This window comes from Phlebotomus papatasi, chromosome 2 (genome assembly GCF_024763615.1).
Source record: "Phlebotomus papatasi isolate M1 chromosome 2, Ppap_2.1, whole genome shotgun sequence".
NCBI classification, from domain to species: domain Eukaryota; kingdom Metazoa; phylum Arthropoda; class Insecta; order Diptera; family Psychodidae; genus Phlebotomus; species Phlebotomus papatasi.
Genome location: NC_077223.1, coordinates 88,788,360 through 88,814,662, shown reverse-complemented (window position 1 = coordinate 88,814,662; position 26,303 = coordinate 88,788,360). Strand labels below are relative to the sequence as shown.

General features: G+C 33.6%; 1 protein-coding gene across 21 annotated transcripts in view; it reads right to left on the bottom strand.

Annotated features, from left to right (window-relative positions):
• The window catches only part of LOC129804879 (protein lingerer), a 59,109-nt gene that overhangs the window by 18,671 nt on the left and 14,135 nt on the right, over positions 1-26,303 (bottom strand). For 12 of the 21 annotated variants that reach the window (XM_055852548.1, XM_055852551.1, XM_055852557.1 and 9 more), the window contains exons 4-7: positions 21,754-22,169; positions 16,821-17,177; positions 10,660-11,051; positions 3,576-3,695 (exon numbers count right to left, since the gene is read on the bottom strand). In XM_055852548.1, the coding sequence (XP_055708523.1) occupies positions 3,576-3,695; positions 10,660-11,051; positions 16,821-17,177; positions 21,754-22,169 (1,285 nt within the window). The remainder of the gene's footprint in view (positions 1-3,575; positions 3,696-10,659; positions 11,052-16,820; positions 17,178-21,753; positions 22,170-26,303) is intronic. The other 9 variants (XM_055852556.1, XM_055852564.1, XM_055852565.1 and 6 more) reach the window with 1 other exon arrangement.

Below are 26,303 nucleotides of genomic sequence, written 5' to 3'. Positions count from 1 at the left end.
CTTCATTACCATGTCACATATAAGATTAATATTAAGATTAATACTTTCTGAACTGCGAGAATGCCAACAAAGGATAGCAAGTGTTTTATCATGCCTCTCTCTCGCGTTTAGCTCGAAAAGTGACCGAATCACAGTTGGCACACATGAAAAATTGCTCGAATTGCCTGTAATACGATTCAGAAAGCAATTAATACGAACAGTAATATCTTACTCATTGTATTACTCCACTAGAGTGTACTCTTTCTAACACACGTGATATTCCATTTGAATTTTGAATACTATATACCTCTCTCTCCGGCTTTTCTTAATATTAATATTAATCTTATATGTGACACCGCGGTCAATCGTTTACGTCAACAAGATTGCGTAAACGTTTACTGTAAAAAGTGAATTTTTGTGGAATTTTACCGTGGTGTCACATATAAGATTAATATTAAGAAAAGCCAGAGGGAGAGGTATATAATATCCAAAATTTCAAATGGAATATCACGTGTGTTAGAAAGAGTACACTCTAATGGAGTAATACGATGAGTAAGATATTACTGTTTGTATTAATTGCTTTCTAAATCATATTATAGGCAATTCGAGCAATTTTCCATGCGTGACAACTGTTATTCGGTCAGTTTTCGAGCGAAACGCGACAGAGGCATGATAAAACACTTGCTATCTTTTTTTGCCATTCTCGCAGTTCAGAAATTATTAATCTTAATCTTATATGTGACATGGTCATCAGGATGGCAAAACGTTTGAATTACAGTTTCATTAAAATAAATGTCTTGTTCATGAACTTACTCACTTTTGTAAAACACGTCGGTTTAAAAGTTCAAACTTCCAACGGGTTTTTAGCTATTTCCTCTCTGTGATACCTTCGAATCGGTATAGAAAAAAAACCTTAACCGGAGAGAGCTCTCAAATCGGAAACGTTATTACTGAACAACAGAAATATACTCGATTGGCTATTAAAATATAATTGCCACTAGGTAAGATTAATTGAAGGAATACGGGTAGAACATGAAATGTTCGAAGCCAGAATGTATGCGAATCCTGAAAGCCTTCCCTTATCGTGATTCATCCAATCCTTTTTTATTGTGTATTGAATGTGAGAAATATTTCTTCATTTTATCTTTTCCCTCACGGGGTAGCAGTTGCTTGAAAATTATTTTTGAAAAAAAAATTTAAAAAAACTATAACTGTGAAAAAGTTTTAGCATATTTCATCACACAAGTTTTCTCTTGTTAATTTTACATGACAATTTTTTATTTGATTCCAGCAAAAGAGAAAAAAGAACTATCTATACACTTCTCACCTTTAATCTCAAGACAGACATCTTGAGATATATAACATTTTGTGTGTGCATTGTTTTCCCAATTTGCAAACTCTTTCAGCACGAGTGATTTTCATAGTAAAAGTTTTAATTGAGAAACTCACGCCAAAAACCAAAAGAAAATGCATTTTGCAATACAACACTTTCTCATGTACTTAAAGAAGAGAATGTTCAATTTTTAGTACCTTGCTGAAAACTTTAGTTAAAACAATTTATAGTTCACATTAATTACTGCCTCAAGGGAATGTTTGGCATGAAACTTGAACATACCCGACAAACTATCTTTAATAGACAAGAGGTTATGCTGTAAACTTTCTTAAGGGTTGATAAGAGATAACCTGAAAAGCATTTCTCGAATGGATATTCTACTTTGTATGAAAAGGTTTATAAGAAGATCCAAAAAAGAGACTTTCTTACTTCTTGGTAATTTCGCAAGGTGACTGAAGTTACATCCTGTTGGAATTTAGAAGTTCTCAAGTGTCAAAATGTGTCTGTCTGCACATTGGTGTGAGGAAAAAAAAGAGAACAACAACGTGTACTGTTCTTGCCCCAGTATTTAATCACTCCATAATCACTGAGTAACTCTTTTGCCAACTTTTTAGTGTAAGGGCCTCGACAGACCTGAGGATTAGCCGAGAGACGGCTTAGCGTAACTATATTCGAAATAATGATTAAACTACATTTCCATAATTTTCCACTAAGTCGTCTCTCGGCTTAAGTCGTAAGTATGTTTAGGGCATAATATTTGATAATTTTTCCCCACTTTGTTCGAAAATTTAGTATGAAAATTCAAAATTGAATTTGAAGTCTTCGAACTTCAACGACTTTTTGTGGAAATAGAGTTCCATTTACCTTTTATCCAAGACACTATTGGAGAATCAAAATTTACTTCTGTTTGGGCTCATTGCATCCCAAATAGTTAGGCTTGCTTTAGCAAAGCATTTATTGCTATAAGGCGGGAAATTTAAACTCTACAACTTGGGAACGAAATCTTTGATGAACTTTTTACCAGATTCAGTTTTAGGGCAGAATCACATTGACAGTAAAGTGCTCGCCGTAGCCTCACCGTATTTAGTTAATTTACGCATTTTCATTGCAATTCTTACGTAAATTCTCAATTACCGTATTACCTTATCTCATACTCGGTGGCACTAGGTGAAAATAATGTAAGAAAATTGAAGAAATAAAACGAAAATTCGATAAACGGTGAGCAGAATGAAACTGTACGATTAATTTCTCTTACAGTTTTTTCCTCACCGTTTATCGCATTTTCGTTTTATTTCTTCAATTTTCTTTTATTTTTTTCACCTAGTGCCACCGAGTATGAGATAAGGTCATACGGTAATCGAGAATTTACGTAAGAATTGCAATGAAAATGCGTAAATTAACTAAATACGGTGAAAATTTTACTGTCAATGTGATTCTGCCCGCAATTGAAAAATATTTAGATTATGTTGGGAATAAAACATAACCACAAATTATATTTAAAAAAAAATTAAAAGTAAAATTTCTGCAAATAGTTTTAAAAATTGTATCTCCAGGAATCAGACTCAAAGTTAAACTCTTGTTTGTGATTTTTTTTAGCATTAAAATAAGAATTTTACAGGAGACAAAGTCTCTTAAGAGGTTATGTTGTCAATGATATCCTGAAAATCATAAAATTTCGCGGATCAACTTAACCTTAAGCAAATTCTCTACGCTTGTTTAGGAAAAACTCCTCAATATGGACATAAATTTCTCTTGTGTGTAGAGGCCATTACACATAATTATCAATAATTGATAATAAGCTAACTAATATTTAATAGAAATGTGTAAATCTCTCAGGAAAAATAAAAGAAAATTCACAGTATTCAAAGGCATAAATGTTCGAAGGAAGAGTACTTTCTCCTACTTCTTTCTCTTCTACATTATTCGCCCGAAATAAATTTAGGACAGAAGTTTCTACGTAAAAAAAAACTTTACTCCATTTTCAGCAATAATGTTTTTGGCATGAGTCTGCAAGTTTCTCAATTTCACGTTAATTTTATTATCTTGCCTGAATCAATATATCCAGTGACAAGTGGCCTAAAAAGCTTTTCTGACGCAAAAAAAAAATAAAACACACACACAATAAAAAAAAACAGAAACCACACGACAAAAAAAAGTATTCTCACAGCGTGATTATTGTATTAATTTTCTCGTGGTCTGAGAGAGTGAGAGAAGGAGCAAAAGGACAAACAATCAGTGGTTGAAAAAAAAATAAAACACTTACCCCGAACTATTTCCATACACACTCGGACTGTTCTGATAAGCACTCGGCTGTGTTGGAAACACGGATGACGATTGACTCACAGGATACTGGCTGGAAAGGTATCCCGTATTGCCGGTCGCACTATGTTTATACGATCGGGGAAGGTCACACAACATAGAAGATAGACAGAGGGAGAAATTTGTTCATTAGTTTCAATTCACAATTTGTTAATCACGCAAACATCACTCTTTCACAAAAAAAATTGGTCTTACACATAAAGTTTAGCTGAGATAAATAACATAAAAATGCCTAACTGACACATTCCTAGTCATAATAGGCTTCTTATCTGCGTTCTGATGTCAACTTAAAAATGAAGGACATTTTGCATAGATTTTCTCATAAGGGCTCATAAAGCCTTGATTATTGCTCAATAAATATTTCACGAAACCCGAAAAAGATAAAAAAAAAAAACATTCGTGGAACTCGAAAAACCTTGACAGTGATTTAACTCTTTTGCTTCGATAAACATCCGATTCTTATGGATGATCACAAATTATAAAGATATCTAAATGTAGGAGCCCAATTAAATCCTGAGCTTAGACTAATAAAAAATCTTGAGAGTTGAAACACCTCGATCGATGTAAAGTTTTATCTCGCCCGAAGTATATGCTTAAGTGTTTTCAATTTAAAAATATATTTCAGTCAAGATGATTTTCTTTGTGACAAACTTAATATGGAACATCAATAAGAAATATGCCTAACAGTATTTTATGAAGCCATGTGCAATGCATTATTATTGTGATATCTCAGCACTTGGGAACTTCAAGATCAAGAAAAAAATAGTCATTGAAATAATAAAATTTAAAAAAAAACGTACAAAATCTATCCAATTAGGGTTTAAAAAAAAATGGTTATTTTAACTCTAAAAAGAGATATTTTCACTCTTTAAAAATCTTCACTTTTTTTCATGTAAATTTTAGGACAAAAAAAAGCTTGAAACAACTTTTCTGAATAGTACACCTAAATAAAAGTAAAATTAAATGTAAAATATAAGGTAAAGTACCCTCTAGTCGGCCGGTGCTTCAACTCGGCCAGTTGAATTATTTAACCAATTTTTTAACGTTTTATAGTCAATTTCTATGAAATTTTCACTGATTTACGTTATATATAATATAATACACCTTATAATGTTAAATTGGTAAGACCATATTATAACAAATCTAAGTAAATTGAATAAATAGTCGCACTGGCCGAGTTGAGAAACCGGCCGCCTACAGGGTACTTTACATTAGTTAATCAAAAATAATAACAACACTGAGAAAAATCCGAAAAAGTCAAAATAACATTCCGGAAATGCTAATTTTACCCTGCAGTATTGATCCTAAAATGGTGTAAGGTAAAGTACCCTTACTCGACCGGATTCCTCTATTCGACCGGTGGGTCAATTTTTGAATATTTGATGGTGAATTTCATCAATTTCTATGAATTTGTCACTGATTCGTATTATTTAAAGAATAATTGACCTATTAATGTTAAATCATACACAAAATATTATAGCAAATATAATTAAATTAAATAAATAAATCTACCGGTCGAATAGAGGAACCGGTCGAATAAAGGGTACTTTACCTTAAATATAACCTTTTTTAGGTGTATTGGGGGTTAAAGTTACATTGAGATAACTTGATCTTGATAACTTGATAACTTGGATCTCAACTACGTTGAGATTTTTACACTCAATAAGTGTTGTTATGACGAAAAAAAGTTAATCGCAGCTTCTTTTTTTCTCAGTGAAGAGTCAATTTAACATCGATTCGAGTAAGTCTTACACGTTTTCTTTTTATGAGTGTATGTGATCACAAAATCTTGAAATCACAAAATCAGCACGTGCTGCGATCACACAAGAGTTAAGGGGTTGCGGGTACCAGGCAAGCTGAAAAAAATCTAAACTTCTTTTTTGAAGCCTAATTTTAAAAACAAATTATAAAAGGGGTTATATCTACCAGAACGCCTGAAAAAAAGCATTAGTAGTCACAAAAAAAGTGTATTTTAAGCTTCCTGGTAGATGTTACTCCTTAACATTTTATAGATCACAAATGACCAAAAAACAAAAATATTTTAACCTCTAAATAGTTAGATTTTTTTAATGGCTGATGATCCAATCATTCTTAAAGGGTTAACCCATTGTATGTTTTGCTAATATTGGATATAGACAAATAAAGATAAAGACAATGTAATTTCTTCCACTTACCCCGCAGCAACTGAAAATGCTACGTGTAACGGGTGGAAGATATTTTTCCTCTAGCCTTTACTGATTAAAAAATTCATCTATTTTTTGATGATTTTTTTGCCCAGTAAAATGTAAAGGCATAGGGTGAAAGGAACGTCTGTTCGACAGGGAACCCCTATTGACACTCTCATCAAAATATTGAAATTTATTTAATATAAATTGTTTATATTTAGTAAAATTCATGTAATCTGACCTGCTTTCCTTTAACCTACCCTTTTCTAGAACTGTTCTGCGAATTTAAGAAGGTTTTAAAAAGGTTTAAGCAATTTCAATTGTCGACGTGGAGAAATTTCAAGATTCTTATGAAAAAGTGTAAGAAAGAAGCTTTTACAAAAATAATTTTTTTCTATTTTTTTTTAATAAAATGAACGTATATCTGATGCATAACAGTCAAAAAATAACTAAATTTTAATTTAATACACAATTTGCATCAATTTGTTTTAATTAAAATGAATTTAATTACAGTGTCAATAAACCGAGACAAAATCGTCGATTTCAACGTCTATTGACAGGTACAGATTGCCGACTTTTGTATCAGCTTGATAGATGAAGAAGAATAAGAAGAATGAATAAAAGTAAACAAAGTTGCTGCATTTTTGTGAAAGAAATAGTGAAATTACTAACAAGTTAAGTGTTTGTGCGCAAAAAGGACTAAGAATGTTTGTTGGTGAGTTGCCACTGGTGATACTTTTATAGTAGAACTTCCTTCAGCTCTAGCACTGCAGAAATCTAATGCGTGACAAAAATTTCGACTGCACCAGAGATGCCCCAATGGAAAGAGTATTGTCTATAAGCTGTTGAGAGAGAATTCTTAAGGAGAGTGTCAAGTTTTATAAATCTAAAAGCTGCCCATTGCATCCTGTAAGGAATACAATGTAAAATTATGAGGAGAGAGAAGTTTATCATCACGAGAATGGCTGCTGTGAAGGGACATAAGATTTACAGAAATCTCTGTGAGGAAGAGTTTCTTACGGAAGGACGGGGCATTCTGGATAGAGATTTAATAGATTCCCTGGTTGGCAGTCCCCCAGATGGAGTGATCCAGTGCAATAAGGAAGTTTTCAGCCAAAATCTCAATCAAAGGTGTAAAGAAAAAGTGTCCAATAGGTGTTCAAATTTCGTGTGTCAATAGATACCGTCGTTGCGGGTGACTTTGCACTCGTGGGGTGACTTTGCACTCTGCTGTTCGTGAGACTTTGAACAATTCTAGCACTTATTGATGGTCTTCGCCGATCCGATCTACCATGTCAAAGTATATAGGGATATGTTAAGTACCAAGTAAGGTACAATGATCCTCAAAAGGATTCTTGTGGTTTCAGTAATAGTCAATGAAATGCTAATATAGGTATTTTGTCAAAAAACGGCTCCGTGAAAAAGTTATCTGAAGGTGTAATTCCAAAATCGATTTCAGAGTAGTAAATTGCCCAAATCTATTCTAAATTTATCTGGCTAGAATAATCCACTTCCATTTTGTTGATTATTTTTATTAAAATATTTTTTTGCCTATTATCTTTCTAAGAACGCATGATTTATGTTATAAAATTGCATGTAATGATCTTTCTAAAGCTTTATTATAAAAGTATTTGGCTAAAAATTATCCAATTTTTTGATAATTTAAGATAAAGTGACCGAGATCTACAAGATGGTGTGGTCGCCATTTTGGTTTGACGTTTCTGTCCGCCATTTTGAATAACTGTCAAAACAAAAATTTCATCCGATTGAGCTGAAATTTTAGTATGTTCTAGCTGATGTCAAAACCTTTTCAGAACATATATAACATCCGACCTAGGTCAAGCGATTGCCTGGATACAGGAGCTCCAAGTTCAAAATTTTGACATTTTCATGAATACAGAACAACGAAGAGCTTCTTTTATCGAAATCATCACAAAAAGACAGTTCTATCGTTAGGCGATGAGATCTAAATAACAAACAAAAAGAAAAGGATTGTTTTTCTTTATAACAGCATATTATTTGAAGATCTGAAAAACTGTTTTTGCAAAAATGAAAAAATAAAAAAAATTAATAAATGCACTTTTCATTTATTTTTTTAATTATGTAAGAGTAAATAAATATATAAAATAAAAGCCTCAACCATTTTTAATGGTTACTGAAGCATTTCATTTAGATTTTAAAATAAGGATTTTAAAATAAAGATCGCCAAAATATGATGATTTCAAAATTTTAAAATGTGAGCCTCTGTATCTAGGTAAATACTTGACGTAGACTGGGACATAGATACATTCTAAAAAGGTCTTGACATCAGCTACAACATACTAAAATTTCAACCCAATCGGACCAGTTTTAGGTTTTGACAGTTATTCAAAATGGCGGACAGAAACGTCAAATCAAGATGGCGATCATGTCATCTTGTAGATCTCGTGCATATTACCCTTAGATGTAAAGATCTTCATTGTCGTTTATTATCAGAAATTGTTGATTTTTTAGTATTTATTAAAAAGTGCAAAGTCACCCGCACCTTATCCCCAGTGCAAGCCTTTTTTCTTGATTTTTTTAAACATAGTAAAATTTTATAAAATTAATGCTAGTGGCACAAAATCCATTCATTAACAACTGAATACAAATAATTTTACTCAAAAACCCTCCTCCCTTCACTTTAACTATCCACTTTCAGAGAGCAAAGTTGAAAAATAGCGAAAAAACGTGCAAAGTCACCCGCAACGACGGTACCGAAAGTGTCAATAGATATGGCATTTAGTCATGATTTTAAAAAATACAGTTTTTTTTAGTTTTTCAAACATTTTGAGAAAAGTGAATGATACTAACGGTAGTCAAATTAATAAGTTGATATAAGTTAATATTTAAACACAAAAAAATTTAATACAATAGAAGATATCAGTCAGGAAAGTTACGAAAGTTCTTAAAGTGTCAATAGACGTTCCTTTGACCCTAAATGGTCTATGAAAAAAAACTTTCAAATAAAAGAAATAAAGAATCTCAGCTAAAAAGAATTTATGAACCTTCAAAATTCAGCGGTTATTGGAGATCTTAAAAAACTTATTTTACGGTGGACAAGATCACTCTCAGAGTAAAGATTCATCTGGGGGGCAATTCACGAAAGTATCCAGACAAAATTTTGCCTGGTTACTGCCTGTTTTCTGTGAAACGAATTTCGCCAACCCGAAAAAAGGTGCGTCGCCTCGCTAAAAATGTAAGGTGTACAAGGTTTTGAGTCTTGTACCTACTGGAATTTCGGGATGTATCCAGACAATTTTACCCTCCAGTTCGAGACCGGAGGGTATGATTTTTTTTACCAAAATCTTGTGAAAAAATTATTTATTTGCATTATTTTGTTTAAATAAAGATACCCAGGCATAAAAGTTACAAGAAATTAGTGGGTTTTAAAATTTTATAAACGTTTAAATACTCCCTGCGTTCTGAAAAATAGCTTTTGGGAAAGTTCAGGGATAAAAAGAATTATTATTAAGAATAATAAGTTACAGATTATTTTTATTGTTAAATTTACTTTCGATTTATTTCGGACCTAAATTTTCGCCAAGACTTCTACAATGATCCAAAGAAAATTATTTTCAATACCAATTTAAAAATTTATTAAATAATAATAAATTAAATATTAATATTATAATAATAAATTGAAAATTAATAAGTATAAAATAACCCTCTAAAGACCACCACATGTCAATCAACGCATCAAAAATATCATATTTTCAGTGATTTAAGCAATGTTTACCACGTTTATGTACAAAATGAATAAAGACTTTATTGTCAGAATAAATGAATTTTTTTTCGATGCTACTCTTGAGAGGTAATTAGTCTTTACAGACTTCCAAAATTTATCATAATTCTCAGAAAATACATGTGATAACAACTTCATCAATACCCAAATAATTTTATAACCTTCTAATATACAAATTGTATTTAGAATTTAAAAGAAAGTCAAAGTGATTTTGGAAAAAATGATTCAAAATATAATTCAATATTTATTTTCTTTTATGTGAAGCAAAATAATTGTGACATTTAATGTTCAACAAAGTTCACCAAAACATAAAAAAATATATTGGTATTTGAAAATTTTCCTCTATCTTAGAATGCTTTAAATTCCTAATTTATTATAACAATTCATATATTCCAATTTTAAATGCACGCCATAAATAACCTGCCAATTGCGTTTTGCCTATACTTTTCGGCGATTAAAAATGAATTGAAAAATGCATTAATTAGGGTTATTTCACTTTTCGCCACACCAAATATGTCCCCGCCATTTTCGCCGTCCCGTCAATTTTGTCTGGATATTTCGTGAATTGCCCCTCTGAAGTATAGTCTTAAATAGGAACAGTATTGTATCTTTAGGCATGAAATAACCTTCAAATTTAATTGAAAATAAAAAAAAAAACCAGAATATTTCCATTTAGTTGAACTCGTACTTACATAGTGGATTTTTCAAATAAAAGTCAAATTTACTTTTTTGGCAAATTTTTATACAAAATTTACCATTTTCGGCGTATTTTTCACCACGCTTTTTCTTATAAAGCGTGTCAAAGAAAAATTTTCCCCAACACTTGACGAATTATTTATTTATTAAATAATTTCAGCTACCATAAGCTTATCTGGGCTTATATCATAAACATTGTGATTTTTTGTTTATAATTTAACTCCATTGTAATTGTAGAACTTTGACCCCGTAAAAATATAACACAAGAATCAATTTCAGCTAAACCTCATACCTAAGTCCAATTTTGATTAATCACCCTCAGTGGATAGGTAAAAAAAAACAAATACGAAAACAAAAAGGACACTAGCAACAAAAAAAAAACAACAACAATAAAAGCAACTCACCTTGCACTATTGCCCACGCCAGCACTTCCACCACCCACGGGAATACTGGTCGTGGAGCTGCTGTTGGATGCGTTGCTCGAGTTGTTCACAGCCGCCACATTATTCGCACTATTTTGACTCTGGTACGAATTGACCGAGTTCTGATTGTACGAACTGTACGAGCTCGTCGGTGGATAGCTATTTGTCGATGAAACCTGAGTGCTGGCATAATTGGTGTTGCTATAACCACCCTGTCCCGTGCCAGCAGCCTGATACGACGTGGGTCCCTTGGCTGATGTATTGTTCGTGTATTGTTGGTATCCACTAGCACCACTTCCTGCACTGTTGTTGATCACATTCACGGAATTGTTTACAGACCCCGATGATTGTTGCGACACTGAATTTGCCGTCCTCTGTTTATTATTTTTTTAGGAAGAAAAATAACAAAAGACAAGGATTGATGAGATAAGCAAAACAGACTGAGAATATAGTCATAAAAATTTAAAATTAAATTCCAATTTAAATTGCAATTTCTCATCCAAGATTTCTCACACAAGGAATCATAAAAAAAAGAAGATAGAAAGGTGTGTCTTTTGGAAAGAGAATATTGAGACTTTTCTTTCGAATCTCGTATGCTGAATATGTTCAAGCAAATCCTATTGTGTTCTATTTCACTCATATTTTTCATATCACAATTTTGCTATACACAGAAAAAAATATTTTGTAAAAATGTTTGTAAATGTTTGTGAATTCCTATGGGGGAGTTACGAAATGCTCGTGAATCGTAAAACTCACAAACAAGTTCGTAAAAGTTTGTACTTTTTTCACAAACATTGTTCGGAACATGATCATTTGACGAACATTTTTTGTACTTTTACAAACAAATGTTCGTAAATGTTCGTAAACGCACAATAAATGTTCGTAAAAATTTGTCATTTGTTCGTAAATGATCGTAAAATGTTCGACAGGAAAACAAACATTTACGAACAAATGACAAAATTTTACGAACATTCTTTTTGTGTTTTCGAACATTTACGAACAAATGTTTGTAATAGTACAAAAAATGACCGTCAAATGATCATGTTTCAAACAATGATTGTGAAAAAGTACAAACTTCCCATAAAAATTACTTATCGGTTATGATTTATTCATTACCCATTGGCATCGGTTCAGTTTTATTAGAAATTCCAAGACCTTCTCAATGAACTCAATCATGATACCATTCGGTTAAGAAATACGTTTTCTAGGGCCTTTTTAAGCTTTGACCTTGAAAACCCGTTGCAGGAATGATTCAATGGGATTTAAAAAATATTCAAAAATTAAAAAAAAAATCAGACTATGCGTTATTGAGCAATCCCAAAAAGTATGGAAAGGGGAAGTGGGAGTGGAAAATGAGAGGCATGTTAGTAATCCTAGGGTTGAGTTATGGGGGGGGGGGTCCCCCGAAGATACCAAGCTTCTACCTCTAACCCTTTAAGCTCTAGACGTGGTAACGGCCGAATGGACATAAGTGTAGATTAGATGCACAAGCGGACAGTCGCGCCGCCGAACAAAAGTCATGACATCATGACCTGAGTGGCATGTCAACGATCCTTGGGTCGACTTATGGAGGGGTCCCCGAAGTTCCCAAATTGCTAACTCTAACCGTTTGCCCTCTAGAGCTGGCGACAACCGAATGGACAGACAGACAAACAGTGTAACGCCATTTCCCAGACCTCGTCTGAATCGCGAAAATTTGTTGAAAAAAGTGGTCCCCTGTAAAAATTTTCAGGGGTGCAAAAAATCTAGAGACTATGAATACTGATCCCTCGCTGGAATTCGAGCAGTAATATGAATTTGTTAATTATCAACAGAACCTGATGATAAAGATCCCATTCAGGATAGAGGCTTTTCTGAACAAAGGTCCAATCAAAATTCAGAAGCATTATAGTTTTATAACCATTTGAAACCGGTTCACATTCTCACATTCAGGGAAAATTTTTCCAGTGAATCCAAACTTGTCCCAATCAAATGAGAAATACACTTTCTAGAGCTAATTAGCATTTGACCTTGAGAGCCCCTTATTGAGAGTAATTCAAGGGCATTTGCGCACTTCCGTCGCTACCTCTAACCATTTGACTTCTAATGATGAGAGTTATTGAATAGATGGGCAAACAGCATTGCACAACTTTAAAAAATTATTGAATTTTGTGGTATCAAAAAATTAAGAATAAACAATGAAACATGTACTTATAAATATTCAAGTCTAAAAAAATTTCCGTAACTTCATAAGCTTATAAGCAAAAAGGGATACTAAATACCTGTAGGGGGATTCTGTAACAGTATCACAATATCATATGACAAAATTTAAGAATATTTTATGTAGTAAATTCGAAAAAGTTAATTTAAAATCATATTCTTACTGATTAGTAAGAACTTCACAGAGCACCTTGCAATGGCAATTCGACGCTAACTGGACTTTAATGTTGTCCTGCTACATAATTTACTACGAAAATTTATCATGTGATATTATCATATCGTTACAGAATTCCCCTACTGAAATCCGTTATCTTTAACTGTTTAATGTCAAGATGATAACGGATAAAAATACTAGAATGGCTTAAACGTAAGCTTTTCAAAGGTAATGATTGACGAAATATATTGTATACCTACACTGAGAAAAAAAGAGGGTGCGATTAACTTTTTTTCCTTAGAACTTTAACACTTTTTAGGTGTAAAAACATATCAACATTTTTTTTTGTTAATTTTACACCTTCTTAAGGGTACAATTAACATGAAAAAGGTAACTTTAAGCCGCAATACATCTAAAAAGCATAATATTTACACCGATTTTGGATAAATACTGCAGGGTAAAATTAACATTTCCGGAATGTTATTTTAACTTTTTCGGATTTCTCTCACATTGTATTGATTTGTACAGGGATATGAATAAAGAAATTCAGGGATTAATTAAAAAAGCGGTGAAACCAAAATCTCGAAAGCCAAAAGACCAAATAGTCAACATTTTGGAGACAAAATCCCAAATGGACTGAATTCCCGAAAGGGTCATAATCGACATTTTGGCTATCACGAATTTGACCGAGACCGATATAAATGTGTTAATAAAATTTACTATTACCCAGGGAACACCAAATGCTAACCGATTTTAAATCAGCTGAAAACATATGTATTTTCAGCTGAATTATGCTAACCTTAAAACGACACTCGGAAGACCAAACAGTTAGAGATAGAAACTTGGAACCTTCGGAAGACAGCCCTCCCCCAACGATAAGTCGATTTAGGAACTTTTAACATTCCCAGTTTTTCAAGATTAAAAGTTTAAAAGGCTCTAGAGAGCGATTTTCTCAACCGAATGTTTTCGCGTTTGGGGTCGTTGGAAAGGTCTTGGAATTCTGGACAAGATTGAACCGGTTCCTATCGGTTATGAACCGGTAGTGAATCGGTAATAAATCGGTTATGAACCGATAAGTAATTTTTAGCAGAAAATTAGTTTTATTATTCCTCAGCTATTTTGTGTGATATTTTGAGTGATATATTAATCGGTTCAAATCGGTTAAGAACCGGTAAACGGTAAATAATGCGAAAGTACTTTTGAGGTATTTGGTAATTTCCTCCAAACTAATCGTGCACTTCTTTCTGTGCCAAATGGAGTATTACACAGTGCAACAAAATGAAACTTTTTTTCTTGGGATGGAAAATAATGAGTAGTTTCTTGTTCCTTGATGTATCCTGAACATTTCTCCCGAAGAAACTTGTGGTCCATCACGTCAAGTTTCTGAGATATCTTAAGAAAAAGATCTTTAAGAAATTTTACGAAATATTTGAAAAAAATTGTTTATAATCAATTACGGTACATCCTAGGATGTTGGTATCAGAGGATATCTCAAGGATGTGTAGAGGAGGATTCAAGGACAATTTTCCTTGAACATCGCATATCCCTATCCCTTCATTTTTTAGATTTGTTTCATAAACTCCTAAATATCCTCCAAATCCATGAGAAGGATGTGTAGGACGACTTGAATCCTTTACAAAAATTGTCTCCTAAATATCATAGGGACGTAAAATATACCGTTATCCAGAAATTACGTATTTGAATGACTTATGAACCACAGAATTTTCTCTCAAAAATTTATTATTTTATTTCATATCTTCTACAAATAAATTCTAATGTCTCATAAGTTTAATTTTCTTTGTAATCCACCATCCAACACATTTATGCCAAAAGAAAATCAAGATTCTTGCTTTTGTACCATTTTTCGTAAGGTGCAGCGATTTGATGGTATTTTTCTCCGTGCTCATCTGATTCTGTTGATTTTTGTCTTAAAAAAATATCAAAGTGACAATACAGCAAGTGGATTTTCAGTGATATATTCACATCCATTTCTTTAAATTCTGAAATCATTTTTTGCACAAGATTTTCGATAATTTCTGTTCTGGTGCCTCCCAAACAATCGCGAATTGCATTTTTGACCGACTCTCACGCAATTTTTTTTTCATTTGGCAGCAAAGATTTTGTGAAAATTGAATCCTTTTCCAACTTTCGGATGTCAGGATCCGTGAAAACATCTTCTTCCATTTTTGCGATGCCGAGTTTTGGAATAACTTCCTTCAAACGCTTGAGAGCCGCTTGCTCGTAATTTAGGGATTTTATAAAACTCTTTACAATTCCCAATTTTATGTGGAATTGTGGTAACAGAATTTGGTCCTTTTTGTGAGACCTTTAATGTGCGCCCTTACTCATCAAATTAGGTCAAATGACAGAAGATATTATGTTTTGAATTTCGTTAACTTTGACCCCTCATAGCTCGGGTCAGGTGTTATCGATCGACTTAAGTTTTTTTTTTGTTTGATAGGGATAATCTGCAGCTATAACATACTAACCATACTAAAATTTCCGCCCGCTGCACAAAGGTATTTTTGAGTTATTTTATTTAGTGAATTGAAAAACCTTCATTTTGATAATACCGCTACTAGCGATAGTTTTATGAACTTGGGACGTTAGAATGGGAAGTGGCATTTTACGAGAGCTTTCCAAAACGCCTTCATTTTTTAAATTCTGACAATTAGAACCGGAGTTATGGCCGTTTTAAGAATTTTTTTGGACCCTTATAGTTCGGGTCAGGGGGGTCGGGGGACCTTAAGTTTGGAAATGATCGAAAGCCCTAAGGTCCAGCTATAACATACTAAAATTTGAGAGCGATCGATGCCATATCGAAGTCTTATTGGTTTATAGTGCATGTTGTTAATATATGAAATAAAATAATGAATTTTTGAGAGAAAATTCTGTGGTTCATAAGTCATTCAAATACGTAATTTCTGGATAACGGTATATTTTACGTCCCTATGATATTTAGGAGACAATTTTTGTAAAGGATTCAAGTCGTCCCACACATCCTTTCATGGATTTGGAGGATATTTAGGGGTTTATGAAACAAATCTAAAAAATGAAAGGATAGGGATATGCGATGTTCAAGGAAGATTGTCCTTGAATCCTCCTCTACACATCCTTGAGATATCCTTTGATACCAACATCCTAGGATGTACCGTAATTGATTATAAGATAAACAACTTTATTTCAAATATTCGAAAAAAATTCTGAAAGATTTTTTTCTTAAGATATCTCAGAAACTTGAGGTGATGGACCACAAGTTTCTTTGGGAGAAATGTTCAGAACATACCAAGGAACAAGAAAATACTCATTATTTTCCATCCCATTTTTGGCTGTTGCACAGTGTTATTTATCGATCTTTGAAACTCTGAAAAATAACAATGATCTCATTCATTCAAATAAATAATTTATCTTTTGTGTAAATGGAACACTCTAAGAGTAATAAAATTCAAAATCAGCAGGAATATTTCTTGAACAAACAATTCAGAACAAAAGACTCTCAATTCTTCATTTGTTTTCTTTTTTAACAAAAAAAATATCGTGGCACATTTTATAATATTTCCTAGAATTATTTTCCTATCATTCTTGGAACGTTCCATTCCATACAATTCTATCTCAAAATCATAATTTAAGAAAAGGCTCTTGAATTGGGAAAATTTATTAAGAGTTAAATATATTCATATGAATTGGAGCCTTCGACTTGTAAATAAAAACTTCTAACAGCTGAGTAAATTCACAAATCTACCCTAAAAATTAAAAAGAAAAATAAACAATAAGAAAAAGTATCACTTACCATCTGAGATGTTTGCAATCCGGCCGTAAGTGATTGCTGAGAATTCTTCGACTGATAGTCCGACGCCACATCACCCGGATTCGACACAGTGGAAGTCGAATCGAGACTCGTGGCATTGAACTTATCCGTCAGAGTATCAAAGGAATCCTCCGTACCAAAGTCCAAGCCACCAAACTGAACATCCAAGTACCCAATGTTATTGAGCGTATCTCCAGGCATCTCAACGGCTGACGATGGAATTTTTGACGGTGGCGGAACCCTCGCCCGGGTGGTCTTGCGCACCGTGGGCTGTGAGGATACCGTGTCCCCGAAACTACTATTCGCACCATAAGCCGCAGGATATTGCACTGAGGCCGGCTGAATTATTCACAAAGAAAAAAAGAAAAAAAGGTCCCTCGATGTAATAAATTTGCAAAATTATTTCAGAGTAATAACGAGATAATATTGCGTGATAAAATTTTGTCATAACTTGTATTAACCCCACAACAACTGACAATGTTGTGTGTAAATCGTAAAAGAAATATTTGCTCTTGCCCTCTCAGATTAAAAAAATTCATCTATTATCTGATGATTTTTTTGCCCAAAGAGAAGGCACACTCTCTCTTGTATATCATTTGCACAATAATATACCCACACATCAATTCAGCCACAAAATATAATTGATCATAAATTATCTCTATGGTCTATTTTCAGCGAAATATTGTTTCACTGATATTCTAGAGTTTTTTAGTTATCAGAAAAATATTATTAGCTGCAATATTTTAAACAATATCAATTTTTTTTCGTTTATCCCTTCATCCTTCCAGCAATTTCTCCGAAGTAAAACCGTTTTTGAAGAAAATGAACGAACGGATAAAGATATCGACTTGCGGTTTTTCGAAAGCGTTGAATATCGTCTAAATGCAAAAATTGATTACATCATGTATGAGACCCCATTCCTTCTTCTGGATATTCTTGAGACTAAAAGTGTTGCAAATCCCTCATTTCATTTCTGAATATCAAAATGCTTTATTCCTGGGCACACTTTTATTCATTTTGCACTACTACGGGACACGAAAATTTGTGCCTAGGGTCGAATGGACACCTCTTCGACAGAGAACCACTATTGACACTTTTGTCAAAATGTTGAAATTTATTTAATGTAGAGGGAAGTTGGACACCTTTGAAAGTGGGGCACCTTTGAAATTGGAATTTTTCACCTATTTTTAAATAAAATTGAGCCTTATCGTGATATAATTTAGCTGCATAAACAAATTGAGAAGCTTAATTACATTTTAATATGGCTTAGTTCCACACTTAAACATAGGAGAAAAATCCCAATTTCTAAGGTGCCCCACTTCCCCCTATCTAATAAAATGTAAGTAATATGGTGTTTTTTCCCATTAATCTACGTTTTTCGATAAGGATAAATGTTCAAATTTCGTATTCCAAATGGTATAAAGTAGGGTGTCAATAGGTCCTGACACGAGTTCTTAAAGTGTCAATAGGTGTTCCTTTCACCTTACTATCCATAGTAGAGTAATCCGTGCTAGTAGCTCCTGCACACTATTTGTGATTTATTATTTATTTATATTTATTTTGATGTGCTGGGCTATTCCTGTCATTTTGTGCATTGTTCAGTTTACCGATTTCCTACTATTCTGTTTACAATTTTTCGTGAAAAATGTCCATTCACGCGCTTCAATCCTTTACACCGCCCCGGGTGGAACTCGAACTCACAACTGTGACAATCATCAACAGAAAAGCCGCAAGCTCTTACCAATTGCGCCACGGACCCCGTGAGAAATTTCTATCCATATTTGGCATTGTTTTAACTAATTACTCGAACTCCACAGAGAGCAGTTTCCACAATCCATTTTTTTTTCAACTTTTCACCATTCTGGCATCTAAACGGTATGAGATATCGACTTCCCATCTTCGGAGACCCCCCACAAAACAACATTCTTTAGTGAATTAACTCACGTAAATTCTCCCAAACCCCTTCCATCCCCTCCAAAAACATGATTTCTTACTTATCTCAAAATTGGCTTGGTGATTTCGTTAATTTTCGGAAATGTGTTGTAGTTAGTCAAGGTGAACAATTCGTCCAAAGATGCCTTTCACCGCAAAAATCGCCATCCTGAATTATTCAAGAACAAAGTTCAATGACCCTGGAAGGCCTCATTTTCACCCGATTTGGTCAATTAATTAATTGCCGTTATGAATTCCCAAAGACTGTTTGGGTACACAAAGTGCCTTGTCCCTAGGGTTAGCCCTCTAAATAGAAGGTAAAGGTTGTGCTATACATCTTTAAAGCAGAGACTGATCATGCTTTCCGATGATCTAACGCTCTAAGCCGACAGTCAGTTAATCCAGAGCTACAAGTACGTAAACACACCCTTACCAAGAGAAATCTTATCAGGGTACCACCACCAGAGCTTTTGATGCCCCCGATTTCCAAGACCTCGGTTATTTTCGTCTTACAATGACTTTTAGCTGAGATTCTTTACAATTTCAGAGTTTTTGTGATCCAAGGCGAAATCCGACCTCGTCAGATCGAGCCGAAACTTTGGATTTCCACATTCATAGATCACGAAAATCATGGGAAAAAATACGAGAAGTCGAAAATGAAATTTCAAATGGCCATATCTCCTGTTCTAACTGTCAGAATTTGAAAAATTTTAATATTTTGGAAAGCTCTCATGGAGAATTACAACACTTATAATATATAACACCTCAATGTCATCAGATTTAACCCATTCCTTACCATGGTATTATAAATCATACGCAAATTGAGTGATTTTAGATTATTTATTCCTGGGCAACTTTTATCCGAATTGCTGTCGGGAATGGATTTTTAGTAACTTTAATTCTTCAATTCCTTGTGAAAAATAGTCCGACAGAGATGATAATACATTATGTTATTGTTTTCTTGCTTCGCGGAGGGTCATGCAAAATTTTTGCTCAAAATGGCGGACGGAAAATACGACATTCCGTCGAATTTGTTAAAATTGGCCTCTTTCCTCTTTCCTGATTTGAATTTTAGTTGTTAATTTGTTTTCTTGGATAGTAACTCTATCTAAAGGAATAGAGTTTGTAATGAATTAATGTACAGAATTTAAATTCAGTGACGGATAAGACGTGTGTTTGACAAGGGCTCCCCGCGCCCCCATAATAGATAATTTTTCTTTCTTTTAAAAAAATTCATCCATTAATCTGTAGGACACTAATCACAAAATATGAACATTCTATCTCAAGCATTTCTGGTACATTGACTGAATGGGTTAATCAAAGATTCGATTAATCGAAAAATCGGTTTTCGATTAATCGACGATGAATATTTCAAAAACTAAACGATTGGTTTTCTTTAAATTTTAGTATGTTGTAGCTGAGGTCGAGGCCTTTCCAACGGTGGGCTGCACTCCTCCCTCGATGTTCCCTGACCCGAACTATAATCGAAAATGTCTTGACCGGACCATATTATCGGTGTTTATGAAGCGATTTTGATGAAATTTAAGTATATTAACCGATTTGAATGAACTTTTTTTCTTTTGTTGGCCCTCTGCACTCAGACTATTTAGAATCAAAATTGACCTGTGAATAAGCCCAGATAAGCTTATGGTAGCTGAGATTCTTTATAGGCGGCCTCAAAATGCGTGTAATTCGGGGTGCCTGGAACACGGAATGCGTGAAAATTCGATTGTGAATTGAATTTTGGGGGTTAAAGAATCACGTCTAGCCAATTTTTTCCATTTCGACCAACAAGAACAACTCACCCGATGCGATTCTTTACCCCAAAATTCAACTCAAAACCGAATTTGAAAGAAGAAAAGAAAGAAAAACCTAAAAAGAATCTCAGCTACAGTAGACTCTCTCTCAATCGGGAATATGGGGCAAAATGTCATCCGGTTTAGCGATAGAATTGAGCGTCAAAGCCTTTGTAAATTCCACAAGAAGCGCTCAATTATAAAAAATCACGATAAAATAAGAAGAACTATAGCGAATTTGAGCGAATTAGCTTCATAATTAAACGTGAAAATTCTCAACAAAATTTGTCGCCCGATTGAGAAAGAGCCGATTGAGTGAGAGTCTACTGTACCATAAGCTTGTCTGGGCTCATCACTGGTTTTTAAAATACTCTTTTTTTGACCAATTTTCTATTTCAAGGTAATTTTGTGATGATATATTGACAAATTTAAATCGACATTAATCTCATATGCACCTTAAAAAAATTGCGAAAAAGAATACAAGGCAGAGCTTCTCTTTGGGGGTTCGAGCAGCTCCTTCTTTCCTATATGAAAGTTCAACGGATTGATTGAAATTGACATTTATCGACTGATAAGCAAATTTTACTAGTTCTAATTAAATTTCATTTAAAAAATTGCAACACAATTCATCAATTTACTAAAAATCGATAATATTCAATAACAGCTTCGAGTTTTGCTACAAATTTTTCACTGACAAGAAAATCTTCATTAAAATTAATAGAATACTCTTTATTTTTTTCCTGTAGCGTGATTGAGGGTTGAGTTACTAATTAAAATTTAATAAACCCGAGTACAAAATTAATGGTTGCCCCTGTAAATCATATTCATTATCCTTCTTTTATTCTTACAATTTACCAGAGGGTAATTTTCAAGAGAAGGCTTTCAGGCTTTGCACACATTCTGGCTTCAAACACTTCATATTTTTCCCCTAGTTCTTTCCTTAGCTAGCCCTGTCACATATTTTTTGAAAAAATAGGTCAGATTCATTAAAGGAATATGGGAAAAATAAAAAGTGTTCGAAGCTAGAGTTTGTGCGAAGCCTGAAAGTATTCCCCTGTATCAATATTGTTTCACTTCTGGAAACTCTAAAACACTGTTAAAAACTCGAAAACATTTTATTTAATATTCCCTGGCATATTGGAGAGAGTATCCTTGTAAAATGTAAATAATAAAAAAAATTAACTCACCTGATATGAATTGACATTTGCCGTTTGACTGGAATTCTGCGATGAGAGAGAATTGAAGTATTGAGATTGTTCAGCCGACAGTGTCGATGAATTAATCTGTGGCATATCGAGTGCCTGACGAATTTGCGCTGCCGTCCCCAATTCCGGATACTGCACCGAATTGTTGTTGATGGCAGCCGTTCCCGCCACAACAGCAGCCGTCGTTGTGCTGGAGACAACAGCACTACCGGTGAACTGCTGCACCCCAACCAAATCATCAGCATGAGCTGATGGTGGATTGAGGATCTGCTGTTCCAATCCCGGCGGCGCTGCCAATTCTCCTCCCGTTGACGGCTGAGTCGCCGTACTCGGCGTAAATACTTTACTATCGGCCAATGAGCCAGTGTACTCCTCATTGTCCCAGTCTCCCCAAGTGTCTACAATCACACACAGAGAGAGAGAAAAAAAAACACCATATCGCTATAATCACCTTTATCAAACTCTGCTTGCTCTTGAAAGCAACTCAATCTCAATTGGCAATTTCTTCATTAATTGCAAAGATAAGAGCCATTGTTTTTTTATCCGGGAAAACATGTGGAATTAGTAAGAAAAGAACTCTGTACAAATTGGAAAAAATCATCAGTCGAGTCAATTTAGAGACATCGATATTGATAGAAGAAAGTTATTGACCTTTGTATCTACTGAACAGTCTTTTTTTTTGTTGTGTGATAATTTTGGAATTTTGTAAATATTAATGAGTATATTGGGCTCTTTTACTCATATGCTGGCTCAACTTTTATAGTGCCAAAGATTCTTGAATAAGTTTTATACCGAACTTTTATTAAACTATTTCGTTGAATTATTGAGAAATTTTAACAAAAAAATTGACTAAATTATTTCTTTATTTCTTAATCAATGTGCTTCGGTTGTAAATACCACATTCTAAGGGCACAATTAGAGACTTTGTGAGTCTGGGAGTTGATTTGGGTGCTTCAAAACGCACCATTTTTTCTCATGTCTAAATAAAATTTTACGAAAATATGGTAAAAAATTGTTAGAAAAGGGATGGCAAAGTTCCCTAAATACAGTAGACTCTCTCTCTCTCAAATGGGCATTTGGGGCGAAATGTCATCCGGTTTAGCGATAGAATTGGGCGTCAAAACCTTTGTAAATTCCACAAAAAGCGCTCAATTATAAAGAATCACGATAAAATAGGAAGAACTACAGCGAATTTGAGCAAATTAACTTTATAAATTAAACGTGAAAATTGTCAACAAAATTTTTCGCCCGATTGAAGAAGAGCCAATTGAGCGAAAGTCTACTGTACTTCAAAAGTACTCTTTCATAATTTACGGTTTACTGGTTCTTAACCGATTTGAACCGATTCATAAATCACTCAGAATATCGCCCATAATAACTTAGGAGTAATACAAATGATTTTCGGACACAAATTACTTATCGGTTAATAACCGGTTCATAACCTTCTTAGAAATATCAAAGCCCCCAATGATCAAAAATAAGACTTTATTCGATTGAACAAAGAGGTGACAAAGCGTTCCAGGTTTTGCGGAGTACTCGAACTTCTGACTCAAAAATACTTCCGCATCATTTACCATTTACCGGTTCTCAACCGATTTGAACCGATTCATAAATCATTCTAAAAATCTCACAAAATAGTGTAAATGTAAAAAGTAATAAAATTGATTTTCGGCCAAAAATTACTTATCGATTGATTACCGGTTCATAACCGATTGCAATATATTCAGACTTGTCAGGAAGACTAAGACCTTTCCAACGAGCCCAAACAAAAAAAAATTATGAAGATATCTCTATCCAAACCAGAGATATTGCGTACTACGGACGGCCGACCCGAAAATGACCGCATATGATTTTCGGCATCAGGGATGTTCAAAACATGTACCCTGTGAGTTTCAGCTCGATCTGAGCACTTCGAGAAAATCCGAGGATTACAATAGGTGTGATTAGAAGGAATCACACCTAAATATTTCGGAAAATTGTTCGTAAATATTTTGTAAATTTCTATTGGGAACTTAAAAAATGCCCGTACATCGTATAACCAACAAATAAATTAATAAAAGTTTGTACTTTTTTCACAAATATTGTTCATAACATGATCGCTTGACGAGCATTTTTTGTACTCTTACAAACATTTGTTCGTAAATATTCGTAATCACAAATCAAAGTGTTCGTAAAATTTTGTCATTTGTTCGTAAAATGTTCGCCAGGGAGACAAAAATTTACGAACAAATAACAAAACTTTATGAACATGTTGATGTGTGATTACGAACATTTACGAACAAATGTTTGTAAAAGTACAAAAAATTATCGTAAAGTGATCATGTTCCGAACAGTGTTTGTAAAAAAGTACAAATTTTTACGAACTTGTTTGTGGGTTATACGATTTACGAACATTTCGTTAAGTCCCCAATAGGAATTCACAAACATTTACGAATAATTTTACGAAATATTTTTTTCTTGAAGATATCTTGGCCGTATATTACCATCTTTTTGTAAGTAATGGAGTAATTGGGGTCATCGAAAATAAAAAGTGATTATCTCCAGTCGTTCCATCTCTAGATCAACATGGGAATACCATTTTCGGCTAGTAAAAAAATTACAGTAATGGATTCAAAATTTAAAATCCAGGAAATTACGCTAAACGGCTAATTTTTAAAAATTTTACAATGAAATTTCCAAAAAGATGGTTCAAATATTGTAAACTTTTATATGCATGAATTTTAATTAAAGATAGGGGAAATGCTCATAATTTTGTCCAGTTTCTTATTTTGGACACTTTGAGGATAACATTGGACACTAAAAATAAATTGATTAAAATGATGGATTTTTATTCCAATATTTGATGAATAATGAATTCTATCTAAATATTTGTTCCTTTTGGAAGATTTTAACACTAAATACGTTAAAATTTGAATATGATTTGAGTTGAAATTGCTTTGTTGAAAATTCAGTGTGAGCAATTGCTTACGAGAAATATGACAGAACTTCGTGGCTTACTTCAGTCTTATTTAGTTTTGGTGAAGTACTAACAAAGTTTGTTCGCTGTTTTTGAGTAATATTATTGAATATTCATTGAATATTGTGTTGATTCACGTTACTGATGATTTGTACATTTGACCTGAAGTGAGATTTGCCTTGTGAATTATATTTTTCGTGTGAAAAATGGGAAATTTTTTAAGGCATTCACCAGTGAGGTGATGATTCTTATTTTGGACAGGTGTTTTTCTCACGAAATTTCGTGAAGTTTTAGCTTTTGTGATGACTAGGTTGGACAAATGCCTGGAGAAACAAAGGAGCATCATCTCTACGAAAGAGATGTAGCGAGAAATACCTTGAAAGGCTCCCGGAAAGGGCAGGGAATGAGCGAATCCGCACGTACTTGGAGTATCGAAGTCAACTCACTTTAATGAATGATATGGAAAGTTTCCGGGCTTCTTGTGACATTCTACGTTTCCCTTACATAAACAGGAAGAGGACTTGGTAAGATTGGTTCATCAAATGAAGAACAATGGGCATCCTATTGAGGCGGATTAGCTGTCCAAATTTACAGCCAAGTTGGACAAATTAATAAACAAGTTGTCCAAAATAAGAGCCAAGGTCACCTCTACTTATCAATTCATTTTTAAACGTATTAAAACTAATTTTAATAAAAATAAGACGATAAATAGCTTGCTAAGTTTCTAAACAACCCTTCTGAAAAGAGAGTAACAAGAAATGTCAATTAGTATTGAAAATATCGCACTTCAAACTTGGAACTTCGATGCTTATAAGCAGACTGTCCAAAATTATAAGCACTTCCCCTATTCGGTTAATAAATTTTTAAAGAGGAGGGTCATTGAAAAAATGACTGATTATCTCAAGTTGTTTCGCTTCTAAATCAGTAAGGGGATATCATATGTTAGAGAAATTAAGAAACTGTCACGCCAGCACATATTTTAGATCAAGAAAACTTGTTGAATTTAAATAGAATAAAGAAGAAGATGATGTCATTTCTTCCACTTACCCCGCAGCAACTGAAAATGCTGCGTGTAACGGGTGAAAGATTTTTTTCCTCTAGCCTTTACTGATTAAAAAATTCATCTATTATCTGATGATTTTTTGCCCATAGTGTAAAGGCATAAACTAACGCAATCTCTACACTGAGAAAAAAACGGGGTGCGATTAACTTTTTTTAGGTGTAAAAATATATCAACATTTTTTTATGTTAATTTTACACCTTTTTAAGGCTAAAATTAACATGAAAAAGGGTAACTTTAACCCCTAATACACCTAAAGAGGGTAATATTTACACCGATTTTGGATCAATACTGCAGGGTACACTGACTAAAAAAACGGGGTGCGATTAACATTTTTTCCTCATAACTTTAACACTTTTAGGTGTAAAAATATATCAACTTTTTTTAATGCTAATTTTACACCTTTTTAAGGGTAAAATTAACATGAAAAAGGGTAACTTTAACCCATAATACACCTAAAAAGGGTAATATTTACACCGATTTCGGATCAATACTGCAGGGTAAAATAAACATTTC